Genomic DNA, 22754 nt, shown 5'->3' with positions numbered 1-22754 from the left:
TGACAATATCCCAGAAAATACATTGCAAGTCTTCATTCTCCTAATTCTCCTACCAAAAAATTATAATTTACAAAGTCAATGAAGATACATGTATGGGATCAGATAAATCTAAATTCATTGGTAATAGTATATAAATCATATTGTCATCTTATTAATGATATTCTACTGTGTACTTGCAAAGATATACATGTATACTTATGCCAGCACATGCAGAAGAAGTTTTAATATCAGCATACTTTTTTTACTTCTGTCACACACTGATACATGTTGATATCATGTGGTGCTCCAGATAATTGTAAGGGGAAATTTTCTGCCAAGAAAGAAATTAATTGTTCACTATTCTTGGACTCGGCTACAGTGGGTCAGAATGGCAATTAGTGTTTCAGTGTTCATTAAATATTAGTTTAATGCTGTATACTTATGCCAGCACATGCAGAAGAAGTTTTAATATCAGCATACTTTTTTTACTTCTGTCACACACTGATACATGTTGATATCATGTGGTGCTCCAGATAATTGTAAGGGGAAATTTTCTGCCAAGAAAGAAATTAATTGTTCACTATTCTTGGACTCGGCTACAGTGGGTCAGAATGGCAATTAGTGTTTCAGTGTTCATTAAATATTAGTTTAATGCTTTGTGAGAAAAATAACTTCATCCTGTTTATGTACATATAAAAAAGAAGATGTGGTATTATTGCCAATGAGACAACTCTCCACAAGAGACCAAATGACACAGAAATTAACAACTATAGGTCACCGTACAGCCTTCAACAATGAGCAAAGCCCATATCGCACAGTCAGCTATAAAAGGCCCCGAAATGACAATGTAAAACAATCAAACGAGAAAAACTAACGGCCTAATTTATGTACAAAAAAAACGAACGAATAACAAGTATGTAACACATAAACAAACGACAACCACTGAATTACAGGCTCCTGACTTGGGACAGGCACATACATACAGAATGTGGCAGGGTTAATCATGTTAGCGGGATCCCAACCCTCCCCTAACCTGGGACAGTGGTGTAACAGTACAATATAAGAACGAACTATAAAAATCAGTTGAAAGAGGCAAAAAGTGTTACTTTAACCGTTCCAGAACAAATGGTAAAATTGCTGAATTTTTCGTTTCCATTCTCTAACCTTAGTTTGCCTCAACCAAATGTTATGAAACTTATACTCAATACTTATTACCAAAAAAACTCAGATCAAGCACAAATTTGGGTAGCATCACTTTTACCGTTCTTCAGTTATGTCGTTTTATAACTTTATATGATCTGCAAGAGTGGGCATCATCTGTGTCCTATGGACACATTCCCCATTTATTGTAGTCTTTTATACTCAAATATTTAGCTTTAACTACATGATTGAGTAACTTTGCAGAGGCGGATTTAGAGGGGGAGCTCAGGGTGCTCAGGCTCCCTTTTTTGGAAAAATTTGGTTGTTTATATAGGGAATCACTGAAGCATGGCTGTACAGGCCCCCATTATGAAGAAAATTTCTGGGTCCGCCACTGCTTTGTTTTCATTTGTAACATTACTAGTATAAATAATTTTGAAGACTTGATTAAGTACATGTAATTATGCTCTTGACTGATAGAATACTCTATCTTTAAATTCAACATGTCCAATACATATACTTGATCAATATATAGAACAAGACAGACGAGGCTATCTCTATCATAGTACATACATGTATGTTAAATTGTTCAGAAAACAACCAACCATCAAACAAAATCAATAGGTATCTTATAAGATTAATGTCTGGAAATGATGATGCTAAAAAAAAAGTAAAAAATGTGAAATGAAATGAAATACAAGTTTAAAGATTTGTGTACAGATTCTGATAATAAATACATGTACGTACAAATTTGATTAGGGAATCCACACCTCAAGGACTAATCCCAAAAAGGATTACTCAAGGGCCAGTGTTTTTATTTCCCCAAAAAATGTTCAAAGATAAGAAGATGTGGATCCTAGAAATGGATTCACAGTGTCAATTTATAAATTTACGTTTAGATAACCTACATGTATATCTGTAAGTAACATTTATTTAATAAAACATTCTGTCATTAACCAGAGGAACATATCAATTAAAATGTGTTTGAATAAACACTAGTATTAAGTAACAGGGTATGTACATGTAGGTAGGGAAAACCTAAACAAACATGCATGTACATTTTTTCTTCATCTTTTAGTCTGGAAAAGCTAGTAATAATTATTAAAGAAAACAATTAAATGAGTTCCTCTGAAACGGATGTTAAATAATTTTAAATAAGCTTTATAATGGAGTCAGCATTGTTTTGAAATCAGAATATTCCATAAATATATTTAAATTGATATTTCACATGTTTCAGGAGCAGACATTCTTCCCTGGTCTATATAGCTTCATTGAAAGGAATCAGACACAGAAAGTTTGGGGAAATGAAATTGAGAGTCACTGTGAATAATTCACACACATGCTAGACATAACGAAATGGCCAGACACAGGCTCAGCTATAGAATCTGTATCAACTGGAAGCAACAGCATTTTCATCAGAAAACTAAAAAGGATGTGAAAAACATGAAACATGCATTTGGAAATGTTCAGCTGCCAAACAAATAGATATGCCAGGAAATGCAAATTGTTTGCTAATATAAATGTCAATGATGTCTGTACAAAAGCAAAGATATAAAAGCCTTTTTCATTTATATATGTAACAGTCATATACAATACCGATTTAAGACCATCAGACAATCTTTAAATCTTTGGAAGCCACAGTACCTAGTCCAAGACATTCCACATTTTCAACTCGTTATGAAGACATATTTGACCAATCTGGTTTCCATTTATAGAAGTTTTAAAATAAGTTCTACATGTACATGACATGATGATCACCAGCAATGAAGGTGATATAGGATATAATATTCAAAGTAGAGAAGTATAAAGTGAATTTGAACCTCCCACCATAATAGCATTCTGCACATTTTGGATCACATATGGATCAAGCTGTTGTACTTGTGAACTAAAAGATTGTTGCTTGGTTGTTGTCAGGTACATTGTACATGTTGACAGTGCTATACGTCTATTAAATAAAATGCAGTTCAGAACAGTTATATTTTAGTAATAGATAGATTTCTTCTGTCTTTATTTGAACGGATAAACCAGATAATTAAAAAAAAAATTTCTGACAACTATGTCTGTTCTGGAACTGAAGACTACCTTCACTTTTTGTATCTTCCTTGTTCATTTTCCTCCAGATAAATTACTGACTATCACCATGAGGCTTATAACATGTATAAGTAGGCTTAATTCCTCCAAGGTCTCCAGTTATGTCCTGTCTGTGACAAAAGTTTCAGAATACAAGACATGCAAGACATGAAATGCTAATCGGACAACAACATTTACTATTTATATGAAGTTTTATATTTCAGAGGGTAGAAATCATGGATTTGTCATACTTAAAATCATAATCATGATAATGTATAAGGAATCCTTATGTTTAGAAGTTTCTGTCAAGACATATGTCCATTGTCCTTATTCCATTTTCATTGTTCAGTGCTCCTTAAAAAACTACATGTGTAGTGATTTTATCAAGTGAATTTGTGGCATATTATAAGTAATACGATATTTGGTATACATGTATGGGATCAAAGGTTTACATGTGTTGTCAGACGGGGTTCAACTTGTCTCTCAATTTTTTGTCGAGCCCCGGGTTCTCATTAAGGCGAGTCCTGGACTCATCATAATCAGTCTGGACTCATCATTTTCAAAACTTGCGAGTCCCAAGATGCATGAAAATTGTAAAATGTTGTATCAACTGAGCACATACATGTATATCACCATTTTATCACAAAAGTTAAAAAATAATCTAAATTTTGTGTAATTAGGGATAGTGATGCGGCGGCGTTAACTCACTTCTTAAAAGCTTAATATTGCAGAAGGTAGAAGATCTGGATGCTTCATACTTTGTATATAGATGCCTTTCCATCTGTCATATGTCTATTGTCATTGACCTCATTTTCATGGTTCAGTGACTACTTGAAAAAAAAGTTCAGATTTTTTGTAATGTTAATTTCTCTCTTAATATTATGAGTAATTGGATAACTATATTTGGTATGTGCGTACCTTTCAAGGTCCTAATGCCTGTCAGACAGTTTTCATTTGACCTCAACCTTGTTTCATGGATCAGTGAATAAGGTTAAGTTTTCATGGTCAAGTCCATATCTCAGATACTATAAGCAATAGGTCTACTATATTTGGCGTACATGTATGTAATGATTGTAAGGTGTACATGTCCAGCTGGCAGGTGTCATCTGACCTTGACCTCATTTTCATGGTTCAGTGGTACTAGTTTAGTTTTTGTGTTTTGGTCTGTTTTTCTAATACTGTATGCAGTAGGTCAACTATATTTGGTGTATGGAAATATTTTACAATGTACATATCAGTCTGGCAGGTATTATTTGACCTTGACCTAATTTTCACAGTTCATTGCTCAATGTTAAGCTTTTGTGTTTTGGTCTGTTTCTCGTAAACTTTAAGCAATATGTCAACTATATTTGGTGTAAGGAATGATTGTAAGGTGTATGCATGTATGTATGTCTGGTAGGTATCATCTGACCTTGACTTCATTTTCATGGTTCATTGGTCCATATGGAATTTCCATGGTTTGGTCTGTTTGTTTTATACTACAAGCAATAGGTCATCTATATTCTGTGTATGGAATGATTGTATTAAAGGTGTACATGTATTTCCGCCTTGGTTTATCTGACCTTGACCTCATTTTCTTGGATCATAAATGTTAATGTGATACTTGTAGTAAAACTTTATAAGTAGGACTATCAACATAAAATCAATGGTCAGTATAGTAGGCGAGACATTTCAGCGTGTGCACTCTTGTTTCAACTTATAAGTCTATAGATATCTAAATAAAAAATTAAGGTATATACATTAGGTAAAAATATAATCAAACAAAAGACGGTGTTCATGTGACCCCAACCTCATTTTACCCATCAGTGATTAAGGTTATTTTTTTGTGCAAATTAATATATATTGTGGTTAATTCCATTTCTCAGATTCTACACAATGTATATAAAGCAGTAGGTCAAAGTTTACATATGAACAAGAAGAGATACTATACATGAAACCTTTATATATATGTTAATGATGATGGATAGCTGCTTACAGTCCAGTGGCAAATTAATATGCATATTCAGGACAAGAATATGTTTATGTGATGTGAATAATAACCCTGCTTTGTTATAGACCGACAGCAACTAAAATAGCAAAAAATAATTAAATGACATCTAGAATGAAACCTACATGTATATATAAGGCTTCAATAGAAGGAAAGGCAATTGTCTATGCAATATGTCAAGCTCTACTCTTTAATGTGTCTATAAAAGTAGTGAATAAATTCAGCAGAAATATCTTGTTCATTGTGTCTGTGATAATCATTCATGTACATGTACATCACATCACTGCATGTACAAAAATGTACCACATCTATTTTATATAGATCTGTCATATGCATTTAATACACAATTCTAAAAATAAAAAAATAAAAACTATAGGCCATGCAACATGTACTACAAGTATACAACAGGGTTTATACTTGGTACAGGCACATGAAATGTGATTGAATTTAATGAAATAGTTTTTGTGTCACCTGAGACCATTGTTGCAAAATGTGACACTTAGGGATTACAATCAGCATAATCGTGCAGCAGCATAAACTATTTGAATAAAGTTTGATATTTCAGAAGATAGATGACCTGGATGTTTTATACCTTGTACACAGATACATTTTTGTGTACCTTATATGTGTAGTCACTAAGTTTCTGTCAAACAAATGTCCATTGTCCTTGACCTAATTTTTATGGTTCAGTGACTGCTTGATTAAAAATTATGCTTTTTTTTCTCATTTGAAATTTTCACTTTACAAATGTATTATGGTCAAGTCTGTATCTCAGATTCTATAAGCAATAGGTCAACTATATTTGGTGTATAGAATAATTGTTAGATGTACATGTGCATTTTGGACTAGCAGTTTTTATCGAACCTTGACCTCTTTTTCATGGTTCATTCTTTAGTTGTTGTGGTTAAGTCTATTTCTCAAACTAGCAGTTAGGCCTCTACATTTGGTGTATGGAATGGTTTTAAGGTGAACATGTCCGACACAGTCATTTTTTTCTGACCTTGACCTTTTTCATGATTTATTATTTGTGATTTTGGTCTATTTTGCAGACACTTTGAAGCAATAGGGCCACTATATTCTGCATATGACTTCTGCAGCCCTTCTATGTCAAGTATATATTGATCTTAAAAAATGACAGGTTATTGATAATTTAGTATATTGCTTTCAAATTTAAAAATTTGATTAAAAGGTAAAAAAAGCTAGAATTTTCATTTTGGACTAAAGGAGCAACCATTTGATTTTTATGGGGAGTGGGTGGGGGGGCTAGGATGAAAAATTTTGTCCTGCATTTTTTTTAGTGGTAATATCTGTTCTGCCTTTTTATTTTTCACTCTATTCGGTCCTGCATTTTTTTTAAGTTTATCCTGATTTTTTTTTTTACCTAAATTGTCATCCTGAGGCCATAAAAAAGAATATGTTTGTTTGCCCTAACCCTATCTACCCATATAATAGCTGCCTACTCAAAATCTTTTATTGTCCTGATGTGAAAAAGTTTTTTTTTTAATCAGATAGGCATGAAGACTAAAAATCATCTGACACTTCAATTACTCTTTAGAGAAAAAAAAGAAAATGCCTACCTACCTACCCACTGTCTCTACCTTTGGGTAGGGTTTGGGCAAACCAAAATATCTTTAAGTGTGGCCTGACTTTTTTTTTGCAAGTGTCTCATCCTGCCTTTTTTTTACTCAAAACTCCTGTCCTGCTATTTTTTTCAAATTTCATCCTAGCCCCCCCCCCCCCCCCCCCCCCCCTAAAAATCAAATGGTAGCTCCCTATATAACTTTTTTCAAATTAACTTGGATTTTAATAAAACTCTACAGCTATCTCAATCATATATTGATCTTACAAAATGCAAGGTTATTTGGAAGTCAGGTTTATTGCTAACTGTAAATGTAAGGATTTATTTAAAAGGTAAAAAAGCAAGAATTTTCAGTTGGAGCTAAATTCGCAGCTATCTAAATCATATATTGATATCACAAAATGCCTGGTTATTAGTCCCCTACCGTCAAAGTCGAAGGGGACTTTAGGTTTGCACTCCGTCCGTCTGTCTGTCTGTCCATCCGTCAGTCTGGCAAATCAGTTTTCCACACTTTTTTTCTTCGTGCTTGAAGATATTGATTTGATTTTTGGTGTATTGTTTTATCATGACATGTTTTATCATGACAAGTTACAGATCAAGTTTTATTTATCAATTATTATGTCAATGATAGACTAGGATTGGTTTTTTGTATATATGTATCTGCTACAGCATGGGAATTGTATAGGAAATACACATGTATTTAAATATATAGCCTACTACCTAAGATTTTTTTCTTACTAGATACAAAATAAAAGAGCCCCCCACCCCTGACAGTTCACAAAAATTCGTACAGTAAGGCACCTCTCTAGTAGACTCGACCAACTGAGCTAAAAAAAACTTCACCAGAGCAACTAATAGAGGACAGTTTTTTTTTCTTGTATGCAAGCCGAGGGGGTGCTTGTGGCGCTAAACATATATATGTATGCTTAGACTTTTTACATGTCCCATTCAAACTATGCATAGTTTGCACCCCCTTATCAAAATCCTTGATCCACGTCTGGCAGAGGGAAGCAGTCAGGGGCGGATCCAGCCATTTATAAAAGGGGGGAGGGGTTCCTAACCAAGGATAAAGAGGGGGGGTTCCAACTATATGTCCCCATTCAAATGCATTGATCGTCAAAAAGAAGGGGGGTTCCAACACCCGGAAGCCACCCCCCTGGATCCGCCACTGGCAGTGCTATAGTGTACAGTTTAACAGTGTTTACTGTACTCTTTAATTTCCACGATTACGATCCGACCTCAAGTCATAAAGCATATGAGGCACATCTGAAAACTTTGACAAACGTCACATATTTCAAATATTCATGGCTATAGTTCCAATATGACGACGAAAGAGATTTAAAAACTATTTCCAAACGATTAACAATCGAAGCGATAAATTTTAAGTCCCATTGTTTTTATTTTTGGATACTCTCGGGACCTTTCAATGAACCTCATTCAAGTAAATATGTTCCGCGTGCGCTGTTCAGATTGGATAACTAGAATTCTGATTGGTTGAAAAAGTCACATGCAAAATCCTTCAGAAGTGAAACCTTATACGGGTAGTTGTTAGATCTTCGTATGTAGTATAACGTAGTATAACGAAATCCGAGATCTATATTTTAATTAGATTGAATTGGTTTGAATTTTGTCAAGTGTGTGTAGGGATTTTGTGTCATTAGCTATTTATAAACAATTTTTGTTTGAAAAAAGTCTGTACTATATTTTGACAGATTCATGAGAGAATTAAAAAGACTCAAAATAACAGCAGACTATGCGTCTTCAGATCCGACCAAACTGGATGATTTTTTGATGGAGTTAGGGTCAGAGTTCAGTCAATACACATACTCCATGTTACAGGCCGGTGTAGATATGCATTATCTACCGTACCTCACCGAAGAGCAGCTCACCAATGATTGTGGTATATCTAGTGGTATACATAGGAGTAAAATATTACAGAAAATTAAGAGGTATGGCAATAGGGCTTTATACATCTTGATGATACAAGGGTCAAAGTTGAACTATTTAATTTTTACCTTTTATTACAAAGAATGCAGGTTAATGCATGCATGGAACAACTGTCTTGTAAATAAATTAAGAAATACAGATTTAATGAATTTTCCCCACATTAATGACTCTTTCAACAAATTATTATTACAAAATGTTCAACAAAGATCACTTTTCCCTTTCTACTATATTGTGGATACCTTTTTTTTCTCATTTATATCAATCGTCATTGTTGGAGAAGAATGTGCTATTTCGAGGGTACTTAATTCTTTGGTGTCATTATTGCTGCAATAAAAGTAACCATTTTTTTTTGTTTCGTTGAGTAGTTCAATTTGTGGTTTCTATCCATGAAGACCAAGAAAATTTTTAATCCACAAATATTAAGGACTCTATGTTATATCAATTTCACAGGGTTGCACAGCCAGTAAGTTACTGGGCAAAGACTTTGGAATACTTTTTGGCAATCTTCCTATTAGGGCTGTTCCAAAATTTACTGGGTGACGGATTGGGGGCACTCAGATTAATTGAATGTTGGTGGATGCATTTTTCTAAGAATTATGAAAGAATTAGTAAAATGAAATTTTTTACCTGCATCACCAAAGGGGAAAGAAAATCTAGTAAAGGCTAACCTCCGTCAGTCCGTTCATCAGTCCTTCCAAAAGACCTTGGGTCGAAAAGTTTTCTTGGTTTCTATCAAGGGGAATGTTTTAATATTTGGTCTGCAGCTCGTAATGTTTAATTGTAGTGAGTAAGCAATTCTAAGATGACTACCTATTATCGCCAACCAGTATAATCAAAGTATATCTACCTTTAGCGCAAACGCATTAATGCACAAAATTGGCTGTTCCGCTTTACGCCCCCTTTAAACGACCTACTTTCTATTCGATTACAAAAAAAAATGAAATTAATTTGTAAATTATTGTTAATTAATAAATTGATGGGGACTTCATTACTATTGTTATATTTGGTATGGATGTACAAATCGTCTGTAGAATGTGAAAGCAACAACATAGTCAGCTTTGAATGTGTCAAAACAATGATTTATACTGCAACTAGTTGTGTTTATTTCCTAAATATAGTAACACCTATATTTTGTGCAATGTCAATTTCATCATGGAACACTTTTTCCACAATCAGGGGTTTATTAAGGGATGAAAATAAGTTTGAAATTTGTGTTACAATTTAAATTATAGCTATCAAAGGATTTATTTAAGTTGAAGTATAAAAACAATAGTAGGTCAATGTCATAAAAATATATATTTTTTTGTATTCGGCACAAAACTGGGGAAGGGCTCGGTAAAACCTCCCCAGTTTCTCAGCCTCATACAAAAAAAAAACTATATTTTTCTGACATTGACCTAATATTATATATGTACGAATTGTAAAACATTAAAAAGGATTTACAAGTTCATTATTATTATACTGCATAAATTGACTGACTAGAATTATTAAAATTGTTAACAAATATCAATAACGATAAAAACATTATATTCCAGTATTCTACTATGCAAATCAAAGGAAAATAATTATTTGGTTGCAGCAAGACCAATATTCGGCGAATTTTTCAACAAAGTTTGACGTACTCTGTTCAAATAATAAACGTTATGAGACTAGTCAACAATTGAATAAAATAAAAATCAGGGCGAATGGACCCTGGGCAAACAGGTATTAGGGCGAACAGCTACTAGGGCGAACGGACCCGGATTCCTGACTACACAATTGATTTTATGTTTGAATTAGGTCACAAGCGTTTATTTCTTATTAGTATTAAATGAATGTTCTTTCAAACATTGTTGTGTTGATGAAGCCTAAATAACTATTCCTTTTCTATTTCAGATGAATGTGCACACTCAATACAATATTCAAGCACAAAATAATGAAAATTCTGTTTTTAAATACGGGGGGGGGGGGGGGGGAAATACGGAACAGCTAAACAGTATCATGTGTATAGGGCTTTCACGGTTGACAAAATTACCGTAATTGTTCTATTAGAATCGAAATAATTATTACATCAGACACAAATTCACTTCCTGTTTTCCGATAGTTTGTAATTTTACAACACTCATTGTATGAGAAAAATATTCGTCAAACGTTTCTTGCCTCCTATTGAAGGGAATGATTTAATATTTAGTCTGCAGCTTTATAATGTTGAGTTGTAACGATTAAGCAACTTTTACATCCACTGTCCAGCCTCTTCCTGTTTGCCAATAGTTTGAAATTTACAGCACTCATTACTTACAGGGAAAATTTTCCGCAAACTTTTCTTGGCTCGTACTGAAGGGAATGATTTTATTTTTTTGTTTGCAGCTTGATTATGTTCAGTTAAATCCGCTTGCAGCATTTTCCTGTTGGCCGAATGTTTGAAATTTTACAACACTCATTGTAGAAAAAACTTTTTTGTCACATTTTTTTTTTTGTCGTTAATGAAAGGGACAGTGATCCGTTATGCTTCAGTAGACATGTAACCTCAATCAATTGCATGCAGCGACGCAGGTCCAGACCAGTGTTGGTCTTGTTTCATTGGTGGTCTTCAACTGCAGCCCATGCGCTCATGCGTTTAATTCTGGAACAGCCCTTATTAAATTTTATAATCACATCTATCATTAAAAAAAATTATGATGTATATCAGTAAAAAAAGGTGTTTTTGGTAAATTGTGAACATTTAGTAGTCAATCATGCAATGCAACTAATTCACTGGATTGATGACCCAGGTAAAAAAAAATTGAGTATTATGCAAACAAACAGTTATATTGTTGGGAACACAAGTATGCTAAATTATGCATACCATTATAAGGTGGTGTACAAGATCTTCTTAACATATCTAGATGAATAGCAAATTATATGCGTCAACAATTTAATTAAGATGTTTTTATATACAGTTTTAGAGAACACAAGACGGAAGGTGACGCTGGAGATATTATTGATGGACGTAAGGTGACAGATGTTTTTATAAGTTATAGAAGGGTAAATGGATCAATGTTGGCAAGGTAAAGTTATTTTGTTGTTAGTAAAGGAATTCAGAAATATAATGGACATTACAGAAAGTTAAGAAGTAACAGAAGGTCATTTATATCTTTATTGGCAAAAACAATAAAACGTCTTCAAACATGGCATGTAGTTAGAAAATGATGACTAACATATATCATTTGTGTGTCACATACAGGGGAGGGATTTGTGCTCTCTTTTAACACATTATTTTTAATCTCAGACATGTCAGAGGCATTTATATTACATTGACATACAATTCTTTATCCTGCATCCAGCCAACTATTGTACAAATAACAGGTATACAAATAATGTTTTGCTTTATTGTACTTGTACAAGTAAAGTCTCATGTTACCCCACTTCTATGTTGAGCAAGCGGTAATGTGAAATTCTTTTTACGTAACAGTTCATTTTGGGGTCCTCCCTGTTGCCCGCGTCTGAACTATGTCGATTTCTTTTAAAAATCAGAGACAACTATTTGAATTTGAACAATGAAAGCTTCAAGTGCCGAGTGTAAATTGTAGGATAAAAGCAAAATCTGTACATTGTCAGAAATGTAAAATTTATCTGTGCTCGTTACAAAACAGGAGAAAATCTACGCAAGCCTCGCTTTTTGTCCTGTTTCTAAAGCTTGTACAAATGAATTTTATATTTTCCGACAATGTACATATATTGTATATTTAGAACTGTTTACAATTTGTTTAGCGATTGATTATATGTTATTTTATGGTTAGTCATGTTTTTTTTCAGGTGGCATCATTTTAAAAAGAAAGATAACTCTTGTATCTTTATTAAGCATTACAGTAGTAAGAAATAGTAATGAATAACATTTTACGTTAGAAAATGCTGACAGATAAACCATCCTTAACAAATATTCTTGTACTTCAAATACAGAGATAACTAATGTTTAAAAGTGCTAAATCATACTTTATATTCTAAGTTATTTATTATAAATACAGAATGCCTACCATTTATTAAAGAATATTTTTTTTTCAGTTTATTGAAAGTATTTCTGCAGTTGAGGGGATTTACAGTATTTTTAGACATAGAGAAATTAAATGCTGGTAAATTTGGTGAGGGGTTATTGAGCAGTGTGAGGTCCTCACGTAACTTTATACTGGTACTGACACCAAATGCCCTTGATAGATGTGTAGGAGATAAAGAAAAAAATGACTGGGTTCACAGGGTAATTTAGTTTTAGTTTTTAAATCGCGTGCAACATTTTGAGTGCATTACAGTAATATATTTTGAGAGTCCTAATCTGTTTTGTGTCTTTAATGCTTGCGACCGACAGATTACCTAGTTTATGTGTAAATCTGAATGAATAAGTTTGTTTTTTCATTGCTATTTCATTCTTATAATCAAGATAATGTTGATTGTTGAACTATAATTTTATTTTTATTAAGTGTTGAAAATAAATTAATTCTCTTATGGTTTAAAATGAACGAATACATAGTTTTCACTGACGTCACATGATTAGGATAATTCCCTGGTTATCCGTCATCTTGTAGGTCAAGCGATTTGAAGTGAGACTTTGTTTATAATTTTACCTTTGACATTCATTTATGGATTTTTACCTGGATTGAAATGCAGAGGTCCTAGAAATAGTAGAATAACAGTTATTTAAATGTAACTCCTATGGTTTTCCATAATTTATAAGATGCATAATACTGGCATGACTGGTAACTGTGTGAGTATTTGACAAGAAAAGCCGTTTCAATATCAAAAGAATTGCTGGACAGGAGAAAAAAATGATAAAATAAGTGTATTTGCTTTGGTTCCGGATGTAGTGTTATGCTGTAAGTTCCTCCTGTACATAGATGTCTTTTATCATGTAATAATGTAAATGATAGAATCATTTACTGTTTATCCTGAAGATCCTGAAGATTGTTTATATGTATTGTTAACTTTTTTCCAGGAAATAGTAGCAGCATTAGAAAGTCAGTGTAATATTATACCCATTATGGACAACTTCAAGTGGCCATTAGGTGACCAGCTACCTGAAGATATGAAACAGATCACATTCTTTAATGGTATAAAGTAAGAAGATTTTCTAGTATCTTAGTATAAAAGTATAAAGTGTGATAATATTAAACATCATAGGTTTCTTTAATACCAATTTATTGGATAACTTGTTAGTGCAATTAAAGTCCTCATTTGAATATGCAGACTGGCACTTTTTAGCTCACCTGACCTGAAAGGTCAAGTGAGCTTTTCTCATCACTTTGCGTCCGTCGTCCGTCGTCCGTAAACTTTTACAAAAATCTTCTCCTCTGAAACTACTGGGTCAAATTTAATCAAACTTGGTCACAATCATCATTGGGGTATCTAGTTTAAAAAATGTGTCCGGTGATCCGGTCAACCAACCAAGATGGCCGCCATGGCTAAAAATAGAACATAGGGGTAAAATGTAGATTTTGGCTTATATCTCTGAAACCAAAGCCTTTGCTCTGACATGGGGTAAAATTGTTCATTAGGTCAAGATTTATCTGCCCTGAAAGTTTCAGATGAATCGGACAAACCGTTGTTGGGTTGCTGCCCCTGAATTGGTAATTTTGAGGAAATTTTGCTGTTTTTGGTTATTATCTTGAATATTATTATAGATAGAGATAATCTGTAAACAGCAATAATGTTCAGCAAAGTAAGATCTACAAATAAGTCAACATGACCAAAATGGTCAGTTGACCCCTTAAGGAGTTATTGCCCTTTAAAGTCAATTTTTAACCATTTTTCATAAATTTTTGTAATCTTTTACAAAAATCTTCTCCTCTGAAACTACTTGGCCAAATTTAACCAAACCTGGCCACAATCATCATTGGGGTATTTAGTTTAAAAAATTTGTCCGGTGACCTGGCCAACCAACTAAGATGGCCGCCATGGCTAAAAATAGAACATAGGGGTAAAATGTAGATTTTGGCTTATATCTCTGAAACCAAAGCATTTAGAGCAAATCTGAAATGGATAAAATTGTTTATCAGGTCAAGATCTATCTGCCCTGAAATTTTCAGATGAATCAGACAACCCGTTGTTGGGTTGCTGCCCCTGAATTGGTAATTTTAAGGAAATTTTGCCGTTTTTGGTTTTTATCTTGAATATTATTATAGATAGAGATAAACTGTAAACAGCAATAATGTTCAGCAAAGTAAGATCTACAAATAAGTCAACGTGACCAAAATGGTCAGTTGACCCCTTAAGGAGTTATTGCCCTTTATAGGCAATTTTTAACCATTTTTTCTTAAATTTTTGTAATCTTTTACAAAAATCTTCTCCTCTGAAACTACTTGGCAAAATTTAACCAAACTTGGCCACAATCATCATTGGGGTATCTAGTTTAAAAATTGTGTCCGATGACCCCGCCCGATACAAGATGGCCGACATGGCTAAAAAATAGTACATAGGGTAAAATGCAGTTTTTGGCTCATATCTCTGAAACCAAAGCATTTAGAGCAAATCTGACGAGGATAAAATTGTTCATTAGGTCAAGATCTATCTGCCCTGAAATTTTCAGACCAATCAGGCAACATGTTGTTGGGTTGCTGCCCCTGAATTGGTCATTTTAAGAAAATTTTGCAGCTTTTGGTTATTATCTTGAATATTATTATAGATAGAGATAAACTGTAAACGGCAATAATGTACAGCAAAGTAAGATCTACAAATAAGTCAACATGATCAAAATTTTCAATTGTCCCCTTAAGGAGTTATTGCCCTTTATAGTCATTTTTTTACAATTTTCATAAATTTTGTAAATTTTTGTAAATTTTTACAAAATATTTTCCACTGTAACTACTGGGCCAAGTTCATTATAGATAGAGATAATAGTAAGGAGCAAGAATGTTCAGTAAAGTAAGATCTACAAACACATCACCATCACCGAAACACAATTTTGTCATGAATCCATATGTGTCCTTTGTTTGATATGCACATAGACCAAGGTGAGCGACACAGGCTCTTTAGAGCCTCTAGTTTTCTAGGTGAGTGAAACAAGTTCAAGTTTTAGATGAGCCTCTTATTTAGCTATCATTAACACTTCACCCTGTTTGGCAATAAACAATATTTTTCATAGTAATCTACTGGGTGATATTTAATTCTAATATTGCCTTAAAGACATTTTTCGTTCGTCTGTCCACCCATCCGTTCTTGTTAGTGCTCTCACGTGTACATTTCTTGCCAGATTTTCTAAAAACTTATATCATAGGTTTATATCGATAGGATTGTTTCGGACAAGTTTAAAATCAGTGCTGATCAACGATTGTTATAAGAGTTATGCACCTTGGAAATATTGATTGTATGGGAAATTGTATTTTTACCCTCTCTCGTGTACAATTCTTGCCAGACTTTTATGAAACTTATATCATAGGTTTATAGCAGCAATGTCATGGAAAAAATTCGAAAATCAAACTTAGCCCTTAGACTGCTGCATTCATTTATATTGTACTTGTGTGTATTGCTGAATAAATAATTAATCACTGATGAAATAAACATGTTGATTTATAATTGCTATATCTTTGTAAATATTGAGTTTTCATCAATAAAAGTTATATAAAAAAGTATTGTCAAAATCTGTATTATGTATTTCTTTTATTTTTTTTGTGTCTTTTGTAATTTTTTACCTGTACAGGTGGTAATAGAGGTAAACAAAAGTATTTTTTTTTTATTTTATTTTTATTAACGAATCCATCAACATGATCAATGTAAAAATTTTACGAACGTATCCGTGACTGCAGAATAGTTGACTAATCTTGTTGAAAATCGCTTTTATCAACTATTTCAATTGTGATTATCAAAAGAAAGAAGCGGACTGCTTTATCGGAACGACAATAGTCGCGCGTAGCAGTCTAAGGGTTTATATTGACTTTCTCATTTTTATTCATTTCTTTTAACAAAACTGCAAAACTTTAGAATAGAAAAAGAGCTACCTATTTATCTTTTTGTTTGTTGTTCCTTTCTGGTAGTATTTTATATTGTGGAACAGGTAAAGCTTGATTTATCATACTTAACGGCTGGAGATAAATCTTCTTCTTTCAGATGGATACATGAATATCAGGATGCCTGTGTGGACAAGTTAGAACGATTCATGAGAGAAGAGGTAAACATAAGCAGTAAAAAAACAGGATTGTTCCAGATGAATTTTTACAACAACATAAAGCAAAATATAGCTCTTGTTCTAGTGATAACTCTCCCAACTCTGATTGTAGCTAGTTCCAGTTCTCGCACCTTAGAGATTTCATTTGTCCAAATTTTCTTTTTAACTCCAATTGTAGCTTGTCCTAGCTCTAACACCTCAGAGATTTGTTTGTCCAAATTCTCCCTACTTAATATGTTTATGAATTTCCCAACCTCCAATAGTAGCACTAGTTAAAATGTGCCTTATTATAACTGTCTCATGTAAAATTTTACCCATAGTGATATTATAAGATTATTGTTGATCGAGATCAATTAACCTGTGACAAAAAACGTACATTAAATATTTTTACCTATTTAGGAAGAAGTTAGCTCCACAAATAACTTGCATGAATTTAAGATGCATTTTAATAAGCAATTAGTTTTAAATGCATGGAAAATAAATCATGTGAATCTCATTATCAGAAAATTGGTTTACTGTCAATTTAGACATAGGTTTTCGGTTATGAATTTTATGTGATTTTTTGCAGTTCGAATAACATGTGTAATGTTGACTGAAACACATGCTTTTTGTATTTTTTTTCACTAAAAATAAGAAAAAAAATCATTTTGGTCAATACTTTTATTGTTAAGTTAAAAAAAACTATAGGTTGATATATGCAGATAATTTGAAAACACATTACAATGAGTACAACTTTTTAGATTGTTTAGAACTTTACATACATTTAGACACTTGCCTGTTGTTTAAGACTGTCCATGTCTACATGTTTTTATTTGAGTTTGTGTTGATGGATTGCTGTCTCATTGATGTATACCATACAACTCTTTTCATTCATTCAATAATTTGAGAGTAGTATACACATGTACTGTGAATATATGGACAAAACGAGATGTAGGGTGTTTCCATGTGAGACAGCAAAATGAGAAACAGGATATATGTCAAGGAGACAGCAATCTATCAACACAAAGAAGACATAAAGAAATATATTTTCTTGTTGTTAGAATTTTACTTAACTTTTTCCGAATTCCACAAAAGATGCAAACAATTTTGAATTCTGAAATGAATAGCAAAACTATAAAAAAGGTTCTACTATTAAAAGATTACATTTATTTATAGAAGCTGAATAATAGTATGCAGGGCAGGGAACCAGATTTCCTATTGCAGAAAATTACTGAAGCCTGAGAATAAGTTATTTCTTCCATTAATATCAGATTTAGTTTTTGTCAGGAATTTATAATAAAGAGGGTCGCCTGTCTCGTCCGAATTTGAAGAATAGTCCTGAGAAAAGTAGGATAATGGCCTTATATAGGTAATTATCAAACAGGGTATATAAAAACGCAAATATTGTGTACAATAGATATTTATTTGTAAACATGTTTTTAATCTGAGAAGAAAAGTGAAGTGGTGATACTTAAACAGTGCATGATTATTCCCACATTCCATTATTCTATAGAGTTATTTCTCCATGTCTGGTTTTAACAAAGGGCGTTTATAGTAACAAATATTATGTATATTTTTCTAATGCATTGAAATGGTGTTGAAATATTTTCTCATTTAAAAATAAAGGACACAACTCTGATAATGAATACTGTTAATTCAGAAATTACTGTGTCCATTTATTATTGTGAATCCTTGACCACTTTCAAAATCTAATTAATGAGAATACACAAGTTTTATGAAGGAAAATCACTCATGAAATTATGAATGCAAGATTTTATTATTGCAACCTGAAACTGTACCATTTTTGCATTAGTTTCTGAATTTGCAGGGAATGATTTTTGAAACTGAAGGTTATGTGGACTACACCATCCTCTTTCAAAAAGTAATATAGACAGGGTGAAGTTCAAATGTTCAAAAAAAACAGAAATTTGTATTACTAAAATTAATCACAAATACATTTATGTTTTTCATTATATTCATTATTATTGGTTGGATGCCCATTTTCATAAATTTCTTTGGCACAGTGAAATTACCAATTTAATTCTCAATAATATCAAATGTTTTAATGACTTTTGAATGTTACAAATGATGAAACCCTGAAATAAGCTAACATTGAAATAGCGAATTTTTCTAAAACCCTGAAAATTGATGTAAATAGATTAATCCATAGTTATTCATGTTCCACAGACAAATAGACTAACTATGATATTGTCCAACATGAAATGAGGAAATATAGAAGATGAAGTGGCATGTGGGGAAAAATGCTTGAAACAGATAGTTTCCATTGATTTTCTTAGTGTTGGATCTTAAGGTCAGCAAAAGTATGCCCCCCCTTTTTTTTAGAGTTGATCTATGCGGAATTTTGCCCTCTAGCATATCAACAAAAAGAAATAACTCTTAATTCAATTTACAACAATGGAAAACTATCTATAGGAAAAGATAAACAGAAAATAGTGCAATAGTAGAATAGAGTTACAAATTGCTTAGTTAAAAGGAGGCTTTTGTCTATCCCAGCATTAGTTGCATGTTAAAATGTTTTTGTTGGTCACCCTAGCTAAATTATACATAATGTTATAGCAGTTTGTGATATGTTTTATTGTACAGTGTGTGATATATTTGTTAGAATGATATTTTTAACCCAATATCCCTTTTGGCTGTTATTTTGGAATTGATTTTGTAAGTTTTCAGCCCTTTTGGCTGTATTCTTAGATTTGTAATCAAATTTTGCAATGTTATTGAACAATTGTTAGATATTATTTCTAAATATATGATAGAATGTAAAATATATACATGTAGTTATTGGTGTTTATGTATCGATATACAACTACAGTGTAACCTGTATAATATGGACTCTGTTTAAAGCCGATCTAAAATCTGACTAAAGTGAACTTTTGTATTAAGACAATCATTTCTTAACATCTGCGATTAAATCCAATTTTAAAATAACAGTATGGATCTGTGGTATCTGTAGATGCCACTAGCGACTGTGATTACAATGACACAACACAATAGCAAACATTTTGTGCATGTTTTAAGAGTTTTTATTTCTGTCAATTAACTTATTAACAGCTTCATTAATGCATTTAACTAATGAATAAATAGTTTGAAGAGATAATAAGAAATAACTAATTATACAAAATTAAGTCAACCAAGGAGAATGAATGTCTGAAAAAGGGAAATAACTCATCGAATGAAAATCTACTACACTGAACTGTGAATTATGGTCACTATTACAAAATTGCAAAATAAGAAAAAATATACTAGCATTGATTTATGTTGGAAATGTAAATTTCAGATGATTAAATGGCAAGATATAGACTTTATGTGGTTTATACTAGATATTTTATGAATTAACTGTCCATCTGTAATTTTTTCAATGAATTATCTGATTTGAGTATAAATATTTTTGAAAGGAAAAACCAAGTTAAAATCATTGTTAAAATAGTTTAACAAATCATGCCTACCTATGTACATAAACATGTGTAAACTGAAACACTTTTTTAAAACGCCATAATCAACACCCTTTACTATTTTGCAATTCTTTCCGTAAATGTTTAATGTACTTAAAAAAATCATTGTCAGATCTGGTACAATATACCATGCTCTTACACTTGCTTTGGCTAAACAGGGATACAGTTTGTCTTATCAAGGTGTAATCTCCTTTTGCATTTTTTTTAAAAATTGGAAACAAAGTCGGAAGTTTGAAACTATTCAAACAAAATCTTCGGTTCAGTTTAGACAGACATTTTTGTATTATTGATGGCATTAAATTGATTTATATGAAACATAAAAAACAAATTAAGTTTAGAATGGATAAATGCTAGCCTGGCATCCTGTCCAGATCTCTGCTTTGTGTCACTAGAACTAGAGACATAATATGTTTTACATGTATCTGGTAGAACCAGATGTGAGAAAAGCCATGTCGTCCTATTGTAAAAATCAATAAAGATGTTTGATACATGTAGATGCACTTAAAAAAAATATTATACTTCAAGTTAAAATGCCAAATTTTCATTGGCTAATACGAGGGAGATAATTTACTCCATCCCATGGTTCAGCGGGAGAGAATATTTTAAATGTCACCCTCTCGTGCAGACCAATTAAAAATCGATAAATTAAAGGACAATGAATTGAATTAACATCAATAAATTAAAGACAATGTTAAAGTTCTACGTTTTTGCCTCAGAACTTTTTCATAGACTGTCAAAATAAAAAAAAATATCTTACATCACTTTTGTTGTTTTTCTAATAACTGTAACGTTATGTATGTGACATTAATTTAAAACTTAACAGTAAAAGACATCAATGAGAGAGCATTTACTATAATAGATTAAATAACACATAGCTGAGAGGGTGACAGAGCAATTTGGTTCCACTGGAAAAAATATTGTCAACCTTGGCTTCGCCCTGATTGATAATGTTTTCTTGGGGTAACAATCTGCTCTACCACCCTCTCAGATATGTCTTATTTATATAATGGTATTAAACTAAAACTTTAAAAATGATTTTTTTTCTTTTGTGTCAGGCTACGTACTCCGAACATACGTCAGGAGTTGAAGCCGACTAATGAACCTAAACATGTGGCTCTTTTCTTACTTGCTCTATTGGCCAGCAGTAAACCAGGATTCCAGGCTAGATTATGTTAATTATAGAAGTCAGGTGTACACAGGTTTATTTTGTTGTAAAGGTGGCACCCCTCATTTAGTTAAAAAAAAATGATGCCACTATTGTATTATTTGGTTCATATATAGGTAAATTGTTCTTGTAAAGGTTGCAGCCCTTGCTTTATTATGATAAACTAATGCCACTTCTGTATTGTTTGTAGTATGTATTTAATATTATATACTGGTAATATTTTCTTTTTGTTTTGTTGACTATTGGATTTCTATAATAAATGTACTAACTTCATTCTGCACCACCCACACTTCTGAAACAACCTTTATCAGGCAAGATCCAGGCCAAAATCAATTAATAAGTCAGTTGTTCTCTTGTTACTACTCTGGCTTCCTCCACTAATAAAAATGAATAGCCATGATACAGCATAGGTTGCTAAAAATAGAATTAAACACCCAACTAGCAAAGCAAAATGACATCTGGTGTTATTACTACTCAATAAAGACCACCTATTAAATCAGGAAACTATTTTTGCGATGCTTGGGTTATCTAAATTTTGCAGCATTATTTGTTTTTCAGATAGATGTGTATTTTTAAAGTCCTTTGTTACAGTCAATAGGAACATATTAATGCTAATCAGAAATTTGATTAGCAGTCATTTTTCCCAACATTACTGAATAATTTGTGTGCAATGAATTTTGGAAAGCACCTGGAATAACCCCTGGTTGTCTCGCCTTGACGGAGTCAAAATGTGAGACAGAGATATGATGTTTCCGGCGTCGGCGGCGTCAACAATGTATTAGTTTGTGATTAGGTCTAGTTTATGGTGAACCACAAGTGCAAGGTCAATTTAATAAATTTACTGTTTGCAAAAGAATGATTTATTCTAAATACTAAGGATTTTCTTATCCCAGACATATACCTTAGCCGTATTTGGCACAACATTTTGGAACTTTTGGTCCTCAATGCTCTTCAACTTTGTACTTGTTTTGGATTTCGAACTTTTTGGATCTGAGCGTCACTGGTTAGTCTTTCGGATTAAATTTTTGTTAGCTATTATTCGTATGTTTCTCTGTCCTGTATGTTCTCCCATTTATTTGTATTGTAGTCCTGTCATGTAATGTTGTCATTTTAATGTTATATTTAACATTGCCATAAAAGCGGGAGGTTTGGCTAGCCACAAAACCAGGATCAACCCACCATTTTTTTCTTAAAATGTCCTGTACCAAGTCAGGAAAATGGCCATTGTTATATTATAGTTCGTTTCTCTGTGTGTTACATTTTAATATTGTGTTTCTGTTTCTGTTGTGTTGTAGTTCTCCTCTTATATTTGATGTGTTTCCCTCAGTTTA

At 32.6% G+C, this 22754-nt stretch overlaps 1 protein-coding gene across 1 annotated transcript in view; it reads left to right on the top strand.

Moving 5' to 3' along the window:
* Nucleotides 1–21696, top strand: part of LOC127707366 (NAD(+) hydrolase sarm1-like) — a 45718-nt gene extending 24022 nt beyond the window's left edge. Inside the window, exons 5-10 of the mRNA XM_052211865.1 lie at nt 8468–8704; nt 11621–11728; nt 12723–12912; nt 13645–13766; nt 16752–16812; nt 17965–21696. Coding sequence (XP_052067825.1) covers nt 8468–8704; nt 11621–11728; nt 12723–12912; nt 13645–13766; nt 16752–16812; nt 17965–18030 — 784 coding nt within the window. The 3' untranslated portion in view covers nt 18031–21696. The remainder of the gene's footprint in view (nt 1–8467; nt 8705–11620; nt 11729–12722; nt 12913–13644; nt 13767–16751; nt 16813–17964) is intronic.
* Nucleotides 21697–22754: the final 1058 nt, after the last annotated feature.

This window comes from Mytilus californianus, unplaced genomic scaffold (genome assembly GCF_021869535.1).
Source record: "Mytilus californianus isolate M0D057914Y unplaced genomic scaffold, xbMytCali1.0.p SCAF_67, whole genome shotgun sequence".
NCBI lineage: Eukaryota > Metazoa > Mollusca > Bivalvia > Mytilida > Mytilidae > Mytilus > Mytilus californianus.
The sequence above is the reverse complement of the archived record's forward strand: the minus strand, read 5'-3'. Positions and strand labels throughout refer to the sequence as shown.